Source organism: Oxyura jamaicensis, chromosome 2, assembly GCF_011077185.1.
Source record: "Oxyura jamaicensis isolate SHBP4307 breed ruddy duck chromosome 2, BPBGC_Ojam_1.0, whole genome shotgun sequence".
NCBI classification, from domain to species: domain Eukaryota; kingdom Metazoa; phylum Chordata; class Aves; order Anseriformes; family Anatidae; genus Oxyura; species Oxyura jamaicensis.
The window spans coordinates 80,506,270-80,520,649 of NC_048894.1; the positions used below are offsets into that span (position 1 = coordinate 80,506,270).

At 40.4% G+C, this 14,380-nt stretch overlaps 1 protein-coding gene across 1 annotated transcript in view; it reads left to right on the forward strand.

Annotated features, from left to right (window-relative positions):
• Positions 1-14,380, forward strand: part of GMDS (GDP-mannose 4,6-dehydratase) — a 408,222-nt gene that overhangs the window by 324,163 nt on the left and 69,679 nt on the right. The window contains exons 8-9 of the mRNA XM_035317561.1: positions 2,691-2,809; positions 11,853-11,949. Coding sequence (XP_035173452.1) covers positions 2,691-2,809; positions 11,853-11,949 — 216 coding nt within the window. The remainder of the gene's footprint in view (positions 1-2,690; positions 2,810-11,852; positions 11,950-14,380) is intronic.

The window sequence follows — 14,380 nt, forward strand, 5'->3', positions numbered from 1 at the left end:
AGCAACTGTATCTGCACTGTTTGGCTGTTGCTAAGTTGGTCCTCTAGAAATTTACTGTAGTTAAAGTTGTATTTCTAGAACAGTGGTTGCTTGCTCTTTGAAATCGTAGACAAGAGTCAGTACATCCAAACATGTAAAACCTGTTGGGGCCAATTGTTAAAGGCTGTTTTCTGTTAGTATTTTGTAGCTGTCACCTTCAATGCAATACATGTTTTAAAGTAAAGAAGGGCAAAGTTCCAACACTTTTACATTGAGAAAATCAATGTAGAAATATTTGAAATACTCACTGGATTGTAGAAAGTCTCAGCGTAAGAGCCTGCACTAAGGTTGTGTCCATGAGTCCCAATATTGAGGTGTTTAAAAGTGGAAGGATGGCAAAAAATATCATAAGTCTGACCCTGATTTTACTTAGGCATATTAATACTGCTTTACAGAAGTGCATAGTGAGTAGCAGATCCTTGTGCTAATATAGGTCACCCTACTAGGTCACCCTACGTGGCATTTGAGGCAGGGGGAATTTTTACCAATAAATGAGGTTTGGTTGTTACATCTCTGCCAGCTGTGCTGTGTGCAATTCCAACAAAAACGGGGGCAGACCTCGGATTCATTATGTACAGCAAATATCCACTAAAGTCAGGAGGAGAACCACGGTAATTGTTGACTGACTAACTGACTGGTTGTCTAATCCTGGAAATCCTTTTTCACTCAAATAGTGCCTTTGCATGCGAGGAGTCTTGTTGTTTTCAGGGCTGCTTAATGTAAAATGGTCTGTGAAATAAGGGATTAGGCTAGGAGAACCAGAACTATCAATTACTTATTTAAAATTTTACCTTCTCGTGAGGTTGTTACCACCGAGAATCCTGCAAGTTTGTCCAGTCATGAAGAAGCAGGCTTTGGCAATTTACCGCGACCTCTAAAATCAGCAGGGAAATGCCAGCGTTCCAAGAAAGCTAATACAAGAGATACGAGTTAAGACATCTCCTCCCCACGAGAGGAGTTTCATCAGCCAGTTGGAGATTTCTGCGTCATTGGCTAGGATGTCCAACCCTGGAAAGGAAAAATAAAGTTGCTGCCATTGTCCTGCCCAGCAGGTCATATCCCTAAAGCACAATTAATGTCAAGGACTTACACAGCAGTTGCCCAAAACCCAGCTTGCCATGCACGTTCAAGAAGCAAAAAGGTTCAAAAGGAACATGTTAATAAAATCTTGTCAAAACTTTGGAAGATGCATAAAATAATAAATGGGAAGAAAAATGACTTACAAATAGAACCATTTAAGCAGAATGCATTGCCTTGCTATGCTGGACACTGATTTATTAAGAAGGGGGGTGGAGGGGGATTGAGTATTTCAGGTGGTATGTACCAAGAGAAACTGAGCTGTCCCAAAGCTTTTATTAATCTGATTTGCAGAGTATCCACTACCATCAAGGGACCTACTAAAGTTGTTTTCTTTAAGGCTGATGTGAAAAGGTCAATGCAAATAGTGCTGTGGATTACACTGTGAGAAGATGACAGTCCTTTTTACCATATGGAGAAAAAAGTTGAATTATTTTGTTTTCCTTTCCTGGTTATTTATTAAATGAGGATCATACTGTACAGGTATTCCCTTTTCCTTTCTAAAGGAAATGAAGTGTTTACATCATTTTGATTGATCTAAAGTAATAATTATTCTGTCCACCTATAGCTCCTAGGCAGTATTCTAGTGGCTAGAGCAGTGTCTTAGGCATCAGAAAACTGAAATGTACCTGCTGTGATACCTCAGACAAGTCACATATGTATTTGTGCACCTCTCTTTCCATCTGCTTTCCTGCTTTCTTGTTGATTTAGCTGGTCATCTAAATAATGGTGCTCGTCTGTCACTGTGTTTGTGGGAAGGGACCCTGAAAGATACTGCTGTGGGAAGTAAGCGTGCCCCCCCTGAAATGCAAAAATGTTGGTAGTCCCATGAAGTTGTGTTTCAAAACCTGTTGTGATCTTTGTCACTGCTGCCCAAATGGTTCTCTGAAAGAGAAATGTTAATGGTTGTCTCACTTTTCTATCAGTATTTTCTATGTTCTTGTGTCAAAAGAAAAAGTTTCTGCTGCAGTGCTGTAATACATAATATTCAGTGCATATTCAGCAGGAAAAACAGATTAATTTGGTCAAATATACCGTTGACTATTCTTAGTTACTTTTTAAATTATGTATTCATAATTAAAATCCCTATTTAGCCCAAAAAAACAAGACAGAAAAAGAGCCAAAAGTACCTATATTTTCATGGTTTAGTGTTTGACATCATTCTGTGACAGACAATAGTGCTTGGGATGGAAACCTTACAAAATACTGTTCTCTTCCCCATAACTATGTCAATTCATGCAGTGTTTAAGTAAGTGAATCCATGCTTTTGAGGGCTAAACCAAGTCTCAGTGTTCAAAAGTAAACATATTGAAGTCTCCCCTGCAGAAATCCCTGCTGTGAAACAAATTGAATATCAAATACAGCATTGTTTTCCATAATAAGCAATAATTGAACTCTTGTCAAAGTTGCACTGAACTGGTTAATATCCACCATGTTAGGGAAGTGCTAACTTCTCTAGCTAGGGGTGTGTGTGTATGTGTTATCTCCAAATCTAAAATGCAGCAATATAATATCATGTACCAGAGAGGCCACTTACATATGCACTGAATCTGACTTTGTTTGTCTTCCCGCAGGCCATGTGGCTGATGCTGCAAACGGATGAGCCAGAGGACTTTGTCATAGCCACTGGGGAGGTCCACAGCGTCCGTGAATTTGTGGAGAAGTCATTTAAGCACATTGGGAAAACCATTGTGTAAGTATGAACATGAGACAGTAGCCACAGGTTGAACACTTCTAGCCTTTTGCATTTGCTTTGTTACAGAGCCTTGTTTCTCTATACTCCTCTTTTTTTTTTTTCCCTCACTCTCTACTCTGTAGCATGAGGGTTTCAGGACATAAACGACTGCCATAGCAGATATATCCAGTGCTGATCATAAGGGAAAGTTGTAGGAGGGTACATCTTCATTTTTGATTCCAAATCTTCATTTGCTATTCTCCCATTCATTCCCCTTCTTGGGGGCAGATGCCTGTTCAAAGATGTTAATAACAGGGTGCTTTTCATTACCCTGCTGCAAATGGGGTTTTCTGCCCAATTCTGCATTTTGTGCCCCCAGATCACAGATAGCCCCACAGTTCTGCTCCCATCCTCTGCAGTCACAAGAAATGACACCTGCCAACCCTGTTCTTTCCACATCACAGCCCATCAGCTATTCCACAAGGATTATGTAGCAACTCACTCTGCATTCCTGCTAGCTCTTCTCCTACCAAGCCATAAAAATGTTGAGCAGTGGGTGCAGAATGTTTACAATGCATATTCCACATAGTTTGATTGAAAATACAGAATTCCTTCTCAAGGCCATATAATAAAACCAGGATGGCTTGGTGAGCACTTTCCGTAATTTATATTTTTATTGTTTATTATTTTTTCAATTTCCCTCCTTCTGTATCTTCTCTGGGCCCCATGCATCAACATACCGATCTCAGCTGGAAAAGGGAGAGGAAAGCCACAGGCTCTTCCATGACGCTAGCGCCAGGGCTGTTCCTCAGGCCATCAAAGTCACTTGTGCAGCTGGTGAACTTTTGACAGGGCCAATAAGTTTTACTTGGGAACAAAAACTTGACAAATTCAATAAATATGCAGAAGTGCACAGATATATACAATATTATTTGAACAGCCAGTGGGTGGCTGGGGAGGTAATAACATTTTCTCCTCAATGAGTTTTTAGTCTGGTTTCAATTTTTGGCATCAACTTCCAGAAAAAAAAATGATAGAGGGAGAGAGAGACTATATAAATAGAATTTCTAGCCCAAATGCTCAATTTTGGGAATAAGTATCTCTCCATATTTTTAACATCTCTTCACTGTGAGATGTCCCTTTATGATCACTCATCGTCCCATATGCCTTAACAGTAGTGAGGTAGGACAGGGCAAAAGGGAGGGAGCAGGAGCTCCTCCAGTATGCTTTCCCTTTCTTCTTTTTCCCCTTTTTCTCTACTTTTGCTTCTCATGTTTATAAACTAATTCTTCCTAATAAGCATTGAAATTGATATGCTGTGGATGCACTTGTTCCATATAAATAAGAATTCTTGTGATATCAAGAACTTTTTTGCCTGTCCAGTGTTATTTGCAAAAGGAAGAATGAATATTTGGTGGTGGTGGTTTGTGTTTTTGTTTTGTTTTGTTTTGTTTTTTGATTACATAAAATTAGAAACAAAGATGTATAGGTCAGTGCCTAGCTGAATGCCTTTTTGTGCAGATGTTCTGGTCACTGTAGTTTCTTTTGACACCAATACATTTAATTGTTAGCTTAAAATTTAGCTCACTGCTCTGGTATTAGCCAAAGAAATCTCAGCGTGTCCCAAGGCTTACAAATCAGCATGTATTTTTCAGAAGGTAAATTAAACTCTCGAGAAAACCAAAAGAAAAGAACAATTACCCAAATACAAGTGAAAGTACTTATGAATAGCTTTGGTTATAGATAGGATTCTAAATGCTTATTTTAGATTTAGTTGGTCCAAATACACATTTTTTTTTGTCTCTTTTTAAAATTTTTTTACTCATATATGTTTTCATGTGGCGTATCATTCATGGTGGCGATTAGTGCATTCAGTGTTTGTACCGAATCAATCACTCTTAAGTTTCACTTCTGGGGAAACTTTACAGTATTAGTCCAGCTGATAAGGTAGGGCAGGTATTCCGTGTGTGCAAAGGCATATTCACTTTTTTTTTTTTTTTAATTAAAAAGGGTAATTTTCAAAAATTGTGTAAGAACTCTCATGCAATCTAGTGACACAGATTTTTAGGAGCCTGAGTGTCCGCTTTAGAAACAGGGCTTAGGCTGGTAATCATCATGGTTCTTTTGAAATTTCTCTTCACCGTGAATATGTTATTAACTTCTTAAGCCATTTATGGGTGTTGTGTAAATAGCTGTACATATTTGTACAGCTGAGGTGACACTTTAGGCTGTTTATTTCCCCTGCTCCGTGGATGGGGGTAGTGTCACAACTGACCTGCTACCATCCTATAGCCATTGGCCATCTTTCAAATTGTGTTAGATGTAGAGCATTTTTAGGGATTTGGAAAGTTTTGTTAAGAACCTCCATAATTTTTGTAGATGTCGGCCTGGCCCATGCTTTACACACTCTCCTTACCCTCGCTGTCTTCTTCGCTGGGCAGCTGGTAACCTTTCACATTCCTTGAAATCCCCAAGGGCTTTCTACTCCCACCTCCTCCCATTTGGATATATCTTCAGGGAGTAGCCTGGCAGCAAAATCCTCCCCTTTAGTGTTGTGGGACCCCACTGGTGAGTCCCATTGATCTGTTTCTTTACAATTTGTGACGAGGCACCTAAGGACATTGCAGCAGAGTTGCTAAATGAGTTCATGCAAGAATGGCTGCTTTCCTTCTATCTCCCGTCCTGAAAGTTTGGATGTGTTGTTTTGGGATTGTTGCTTTTTTTTTTTTCTGCAGGCGTTAGGAACTTCTGTAATTCCAAAAATTTATCTGGGAAATTTCCAGCAGTTTTTTCCACTTTTGTAAGTGATGGCACAGCTTCCCAGTATGGCAATACAATACACCTTTCAAAATCAACAGAATGATGGAGAAAATGCCCAGAAAAGATGTAGGGGCAAGCAGCAATTGACAGAGCTCATAACACACCTGCGAACACTGGGCACGTGCGCAGGGACTTACCAACCCTACTTAGTGCTTTGGCAGGAAATGTTGCAAATGTAACAGCATCTTAGCTGTCACATCTTGATATTGCAGTCGAAAATGGGAAGAAAAGCAATCCTGACTGCCCCACCAACCAAATAAAAATATACTTTTAAATTTATATTTTTTTTTTCTTCCAAACAATTCACATTAACTTCTACAGCTGAACTTCCAGGGCAGCCTAAAAAGTCTTTCCAAAAAGATAACATAATACTCTGTCAAAGCCAGTCATTAGCACATGTCAGGACTATATCTTCTTGCCAAAATGAAAGACAGAGAAATTTTACTACATTTTTGTAAGTAATGAAATGTACAGCTGCAAGAAGACTGACTGATTCCCCTCTGAAATTGACTGTGAAGTGTACACAGGTTTCTGTACACTGTACGTTTTTTCCCTCTAACACTTCTTTTTTGAGGGAGAAATTTGAAATTGTATTTATATAATCCTCTGAATCATTCAAATCCAGCCCTTTGTACTAACAGGAAAGCCTCAGAGCTACAAATATTTTCCCCCTGTAAGGATTACACTTTTTTTTTTCTTTTACTTTCCCTGCTACTTATTACTAATTAAGTAGTACTTGGGGGAAACACTTCCCGCCTATAATTTGAACTACAGCAGGGTAAACGAAACAGGCAAACGCTTGTCTTGACTAATTTTCTGTCATTAATCTTATTAAATTAGAACAGGATTGCGAAGATAGCCCGAAACCACTACAGCACTCACAGTTTTTTGCAGAGTGCTACAAAGACTGCAGTCTGCAATGTCAAAAAAAAAAAAAAAAAAAAAAAAGTTCTAGCACTGGGAAGATTTATTGTGTTTTTTATTAAAATAAAAATACATACACATTTGTTACAGAAATATTCATTGCTTCCAGGATCAGAATTAATTTGGGAAAAATGAATATTTTACTCCAGTCTTTTGGCTGTACAAACAAATTTTATCTTAACTGGCATGCCAGTTGGTCTTTAAAAAAAAATAAAAAAAAAAAAACAAAAAGGAGAAATTTGCAGATAATGTGTGAGGTCTAATGGGGTGAACTACTAGCAGAACTGGAGCAGTGGCCTCTTCAGTGACTGTGAATGTTGAACTTAGAAGAAGTTTTTGTTTCTTTTTTTCTTTCTACCTTAAGATGGAAGTCAGGGTCACAGACACACGTGAGATTTGAAGGACTTCTGTATGAAAGGAAAGCCAACAATGTGTTGGTAATGGTGCTGCTGGGAGGTGAAAGAGGAGCCGTCAAAAGTCATCATCTAAACAGCTGCTGTCCTCAGGTCTGGCTTTTGCCCACCAAACATTGCCGTCTGGCAGTGATGTGCGTTGTATTTAACAGCTCAGGAAAATCAGAAGCATTCAAATGAGGAGGAAGGGAAGAGAATCTCATAAGTAAATTAGAGATATTTGGACAAGTGATTGAGGAAAGGAGCCAGCCAGTCCAGTGAAGAATGCACAAGGCAAAGCCCTCACTTGGGACTGTAGCCCTTTTTTCACTCTTCTCATTGTAGACTATATGTTTTTGGAAGGCATTTAACCTAATTCAGACAGAAAATTAACTCTTAACATCTGAGATGATTTTTTTACTTTCTTGTTAATTTAAGCTTTTATCTTTGGCAGATCTAATAACTGTTTCAGAACTCAAGTTTGAAGACTGTAACAATTTAATATCTGATTTTGTACGTTGTGAGGTACGAGAGTTTCTCCTATATGAAGGCAGGGTGAAAATTAAGTGTGATGTTTCATATTCGATATTTTTCCCCCAAATGGGATGACATTAATTCTCACAAATGCAGTTTGGAAAAATATCTGATTTCAGGTCAGCTGTAATGTTTTGTTTCTGTTCAAAGTCCTATTATAGAAAGAATAATGTTAAAATATTTTTAATGCCATACCAAAAGGAAAAACATTCTGAAAATTTCAAAGCTTCATTTCTAGATCTTATTAGTATATTTTTCTTGCAAATTGACAGTAATGTAACTTATTTGAAACTAAAACTTTTCTTTCCAGAACCTTTTGATTTTCACAGAAGCATTAATTTTTTGGAGAAAAAAAAAATCCTCTGAACAAAAACCTTGTTAAAATGAAGCGTTATCACCAACTTTCACATTTTCCAGCAGAGGGGGAAGAACTTGAAAAGATTTCCAACACACTGGAAAAAAAAATAGGCCACATAGGAAGTATTCTTTCCCAAAGATTCAGAATGTGGGGATTCACAATTTAGGTTCTTGAAACTTGAGCTTGGCAATGCTGGGAATTTAACACCAACATTTTAACTGTGTTCCTTGAGTGAACAACCACTGAGGACCAGAATCATGTGAGCACAAGAGCAAATGTTTAAGTACATTCCTGTATGGTAGCATACTTGTTCTTAGATCCAAGCACAAGGTATCAGTTAAGCAGTCCCTGTACCCTTCAATGCTTTGTTGCATCAGAGCTTGAGTTGGTAGCAAAGGAACTTCCAGAGTGTCATATTGAAAATTTCTCTGCAAGAGATTACTTGCAAGAGACATCAGTGGTCTGTTGTATGGTGTCAGTTTTGCTGTTTATAAAGCAACAGGACAGATGAACTGCTCTGTAATCATGTGTATTGGCCATCAGGTCACAAATATGCAAAGCCCACACAAATAGTATCGACATTAGCTGTGGAGAATAAGCAAAACTTTCCTAACTCACTTTTAAGTAATTTATTGTTTGGTTTCTAATGTGGAAATATTTTATATTGGCATATATTTGATTTTTAAGGTGTGATAGTTGTGATTTTTTGTTCTTTTTTTTTTTTCCCATATAGAGGCTGGGAGTCTTTAGCTGCTAATGATTCTGAATACTTTGTAAAATGCTCTTAGTTGTGCCTCTCTGTAAAGATTAAGTGAGAGGATAAAATGCACACACAAGTTGCATATCTGTGCTTTTTGAAAGGTTTCATTTGCAGCTGGTTTTGTGGCCACCTCAAAAATGCACACACTTTGCCTTGTTTGCTATTCCGTCCCAGCCATTTGGACCTTTTGGTCCTTTGTGGTGCTACTCCTGCCACCCTCTGATTAACCTGGCTCCCCCGGGTCACTCCCTGCACTCCTCACCTCCCACCGAGTGCCCCAGCTCTTCATCCTCAGAAAGTCCTCTGTACCTGTTGATGTTTTTATAGCTTGAAGCTCTCTGTCGTACAGGATAGTTGTAGGAAATGGAAAATAATTGACATCTCCAGAGTCTAAGAGGAAAAGGAGCATTCATTGCAGCTGGTAATAAGTATTAAAAGAGTAGTGATTTGCAGATATGAAAACAGCTTTAAATTAAATGTAGACCATTCCTCCAGGGAGTGTAAAGGTTCTTGAGGTGAAGAACCTTGTACACAAGTGAATTTGTGCATGCATTTGAAATATGAACTTCTTAGTTCTATGGTCCTGCTTTTTGTCCTAAGCAATCCCAGAGCACTCATCTCCAACAGTGAGGAGCTCAGCAAGGCAGCAAGGATGCAGAAGGCATCAAGCTCCCTTGACAGTAGCAGGGAGCATGGTCTCACACATGCTCCTCTGGATACAGAGCAGTCTGTCATGTGGCCGATGCCATCAGCTTTGAGAGCAAACCCATCCTTTGCTTCAGTAAGAACGTACAGCTCCCCAGCGTGGGGCAGGTGATGTAGAGGCTCATTGCCTGCAGGCTCCAGGACCAGCCCCTTTGGTCAAAAACCTACACTACGCCATCCTCCTTGAATTTAGCCCAGCCCCAATTAGCCAAACTTTCTTTAGTCAGGGTCACATTGCATTTTCCCCAAGGTACGCAAGGCAGTTTTCTTGCCCACTTGGGCCCTAGGGAGCAGAAAACCCAGTAGTCCTTGTGGCTGGAGCTATCTAAAACCACAACAACATGAGGATTCCCCATGCCTCTTTGACCACGCTCATGCTTCAGGATAGTCTGGCATTACATTCTCCAGTAAGCAATTCTGACTGCAGTTTGATTACAAATTAAGGGGTTTGTTGGTATTTTTGTTGGGATTTTTTTCCCCTTCTTTGTTATTAAAAGAAGAGGGGAGAAGGAGTTGGTTATCTAATTGGATGCCTTGCTCCTGGTATTGGGTTGGCCCCAGCACAATCCCTTTTATCAGCAGTATGGTGTCCCCAGCTGGGAGCACGGAGGTGCCAGGAATAATTAAAAGTGCTGCTATCAAGTTCTACTTTGTTCACAATGAGAATTACTTTTTTCCTTGTGAACTTTTCACATTGCCGGGCTGAACAGAACGGGTGGAGCTTTCTTCTTAAGTTATTTCTATTGTTATATAACTTCGATAGTGACATTAAGTGAGTCTTTACTGGCTGGGTCGAGCCTTCTGGAGACTGTTGGGTGTTAAATGGGGTTCTCTGCTCAGTGACCTCCAACAACAACTGACGTCTCCTGATCTAAGCACTTCCTGTTGTTTTACTGGTGACGGTTAGTTTTCTATTAAGCTCATTTGAGTCCTGCACATTTTTACCCTCTGCCCTTTAAAGGGAGGGACTAATGTTAGTTTTGGCTTCTGAATGGAAACTTTACAGTGCAGGCTTCAAACAGAGCAACTGTGAAAGAGAAAGGAAGAAAATTTAAGTTATAAATCATCTTTAGCATCATGTCATGACTATCTACAGCTGACTTCACCATGGCTATTATCTGTTGGAAATTATTTCAATGTAAAGTGTTCCCAGTATCAAGCATCCTACAGGCTTTGCTAGTCATCCAAAAGTCATGAGTTTTGCTTTAAAAAAAACGGGGGGGATTTAAAAACTAGTAATAATACATATGTGGTATTTCCTTCTGCTTTTTGGTGTTTTAACCTTCATGGGTACACAGGGGTCACATTTTCAATTTTTCCTCCATAGCCCTTGGGGCTAGAAGCCTAAAAATGAAGGCTGAAATTGTCAAAGAATTAAATTCTTCTAGGAGCCTGGGGGGGAAGGGCAGGGGAGCAAAGAAAAATCAAATCTGTGGCAAAATCCCAAGAATTGGCAGTACAATTAGTAAGTGGGAGACAAGGGGCAGTTTTCTTTCATTGCTGATGACTGAGGCTAAATAGTCTAAATCACAGCGCTGATTTAAATTACATAGATTTTACTTGAACACAAAAAAGTAAAGGATTTCATCACCGTGTTTTTGTGCCAAGCTGGTTCAGAGCCCCATGATATACTTAGAGGCAAAAAGCAAGGAGCGGATAGGGTTTCAATCATAACTCTGGATTTTGTACATTCGATGAATTAGTTTTGAGACATCAATGTATGTTCCCAAATGTTTCATCCGAAACATTTGTTTTGAGAGGGAGCATTGTCCTCAGGCTTCCTGGCTGCAGTCTGCCCCTTGCAAAGGCAGAGCCACTCACCCATCAAACTGTGCCTGTTCAGCTGCCATACTCAGCCCAAAATTTTCAACCAGGACAGATGCTAAGCAAGTAGTCCAGGGCAGAACCAGATCACATAAATTACAGCAAATTGCAGGCTGTTCAACACATATGAAACTAATTTAGACAAAGGAGCTGACTGTAAGCTCGCAGGTAGTGAGTATTGTTTACAGTACATGTATGTGAAGTGCCATGTCAAGCTAGGACTGAAAATTCAAGAACTGTTTTTGTTTTGTTTTTCCTAGTTAAACACAAATTAGATTATGCAGCTTAATGCTATTCAAACAGAGCTTCACTTCCATAAAATTAACAGATTAAAGTGTTCCTGAAACTATTGGCTAAAATACAAGAATTAAAAATATTTTAAGAACCATTTTAAGTAACTTTGAACCAATCCACAAATGAAAAGGCTCACTGTCATATTTATTTGAAGATACATGAAACATTCTGAAATCGGGATGTTTTATTTTCCCTCACATTATGTGTTTAATTTGGAAGTCCTGTATTTTAGACCTTCCACTGAATCAAAAACCAAAACAAAGAGACTTCAAAAGCCATTGTTGCTCCATTCAAGTCTGAACTCTGCCTTTGTTCCTGTAGCTAATGAGTTTATACTGTCCTGCAGGGAGAATTGACACCAGCCTCAAGTAAATGAAAGCAGGCCAAATGTTGGTAAGATCAGAGCACTAAAGTAATTATGGGTTGATTAAATGTTTATCTTCTTTACAGGTGGGAAGGGAAGAATGAAAATGAAGTAGGGCGATGCAAAGAGACTGGCAAGATTCATGTGACCGTCAATCACAAGTACTACAGGCCAACTGAAGTGGTAAGAAAATGCCCTCTCTTAGCTTTGCAAATGAATAATCCAATCACTCAGCCAATAAATTGCTGCATTTGGCTAGCAGTCTGTGAAAACGGCTTAATTGCACTCCTGCTGCCAGCTTTTAGAGCTCTAAATTAGCCTGCTTGCTGCCCCCCATCGCAGCCAGCTACCTGGGAACTAGCAAGCAGCACTGCCCAGGAAGAGCAGGTCTGTCTGCCCTGCCGGGGAGATGCTGCTGTGCCTCCTCACCCTCTCTGAATTGTAGAGGAGAGGCTTGGAGGAGTGAAATGTCACCCTGTGGGTAACAAAGCGAAGCACAAGACAACTTCTTGTGCCTTCTAGTCCTGGATTGGTATGTGGTCATCCTTCCTCCAGATGCAAGAAAGGAAATTAGAGGAAGGTGGGCACTAATAGGCTTGGTTTTTAAAGTCCTCATTCTGTCTTTGTGTCTTCGTGGCAGTGTTTCAGCTCCATCCACCAAGTATCCCCTGTTCAGCTTAGATTTTTGCAACTGGGAGCATTGCAAAATGCCCATTTTAGAAGTGCAATCATGCTTGTGGGTTTTGTTTTCTCAGACACTTTATGAGATCCCATTTAGTACATGCTCGTTTGCAGAGCACATCTTCACTTCCAGGAGTGAAGTCTGACAGGCACTCACGCTGCTGGCAGGCAAGGCCTCTAACCCTGTGCTCAAATCACGTAGTGAGCGTGCTAGGAGAGAAAAAAAACAATACTTCCAAGTCAGGCAGGATGGTGGCAGTGCACGGAGATGGCACAGGATGGAGCCTGGTTTCTGGACATGGGGAACAATAGGCCTTATTGTGCGGTGTGGGAGAGGGTGTGCCCAGGAGAGGATGTTCTCCTCTCCTGGGGAGGGTGACACCAGCCCCGCCGGCTGCTGACGCAGCATCGCTTGTCAGACAGCTCATTCAGGAGTGCTGGCTTCAGCTTCCCGATACGAGCAAGGTGTGACGAGCACGTTTGTCTTGACACCGGTTGCAGGGCATGAGTGGGGAGCTGCGTGTGGGTAAGCGAGCATCGGTTCTAAAGTGGAAGTTCAGAGGGGAATAGAGGCTTTCATGGTATGCAAAAAAGGGCTGGGCCTGTGTACCAGAATCAAATGCTAGGAAGTCATTAAGAGATGTCCGTCATTCTGTGCTTTGGTAAGGTGTTAGGATGATAAGGAGGACACAGAGACAAAAGGACTTGCCAAACAGGAAAAGGACACTTGACCCAACAAGTCTGCGCTTTGTGAGACCCGCTTTCCTGCTTTGTCATACTCCTTACTAACAAGTACATATTCTTCATCATCCACTGGTTGCCCTTGCTATAGCTCCACCTTATTTGTGTGCCCAGATGTTTTCTGCTGAAATGGTTTTGTCCACCATCTTGTCTCTGTCTTTATTGGTCTATTTTGGGAACACGATTACTGGATTTTAAATTCAGCTCATGATATGCTTGTCCATTTTAGGACGGTGTGTAAACAGAGATTCTTCAGGAATGCTCATGCAATTGCTGTTGAGTCCACATATGAAAACAGGGATGTATCAAATACAGAGTACAATGTGCCCTTCAAATAGCACTGCAGATAGAGATCAGTAGAGATGTTTATCTGAAATTATCTGGTCTGCCTTAGGCAACCTATTTTTCCCTTGGGTTCTCTTCCGCTGCCCCCATCTTGCCTTGCATTTAATGTGCTCCTTACTCAGTTCCCATGGAAGCCAGGAAGGCTGTGAAAGCTGCTTGAGCACAAGCAGGGGTCGAAGCACCAAATGGGAATCACATTTGTGAGATTCCAAAAGGCCACACCAAAACCTCATCCATTGCCAGAAAGCAAGGAAAAGCAAACTGAAATGGACTGATGGCATGTGTCCCCTCCTGCTACCCTCCCCAAGATTGCTGAGGGCAAGGACGCCTCAGGTTGACATTTTTGCAGGAGGCTTAGCCAGATCTGTTAATAGGAATTCTGCTGTTGAATCCTAGCAGACACACAGAATCCAGTGCTCAGATTCTCATCTCTTACTTGGAAATGTTTCTGTCTGTCTCTCTAAAATTTAACATGGTATTCTGAAAAGTGAAAATAAATAACATTTAATCTTGTATACAGTCAGTTCTGACAGTGCCAATACATTCATTTGAAAACACATTTGTTTTCTTCAGTCAGTGATCCCTGGGGTCAAGGCCTCCCATTGAAAAGCTTAGCTGTACTGAAGAAGAAACCTTGAAATGTGAGACTGTCTTCTGGTCAAACTAAGTAGACTCTTTGAATGCCTTGACTCTAAATCTCTTCACTCTGCTTTTGACTGCTTTGGGGCCCCCTGATATTTACTGGCCTTGGGAATTGTTCTTGCTAATGCTTCTAATGCCTGTCTCTCTCCTTCAGTTCTTGTGCCTTGCTAACGACAAACCTATTGCTATCATTTCTTTTGGCTAC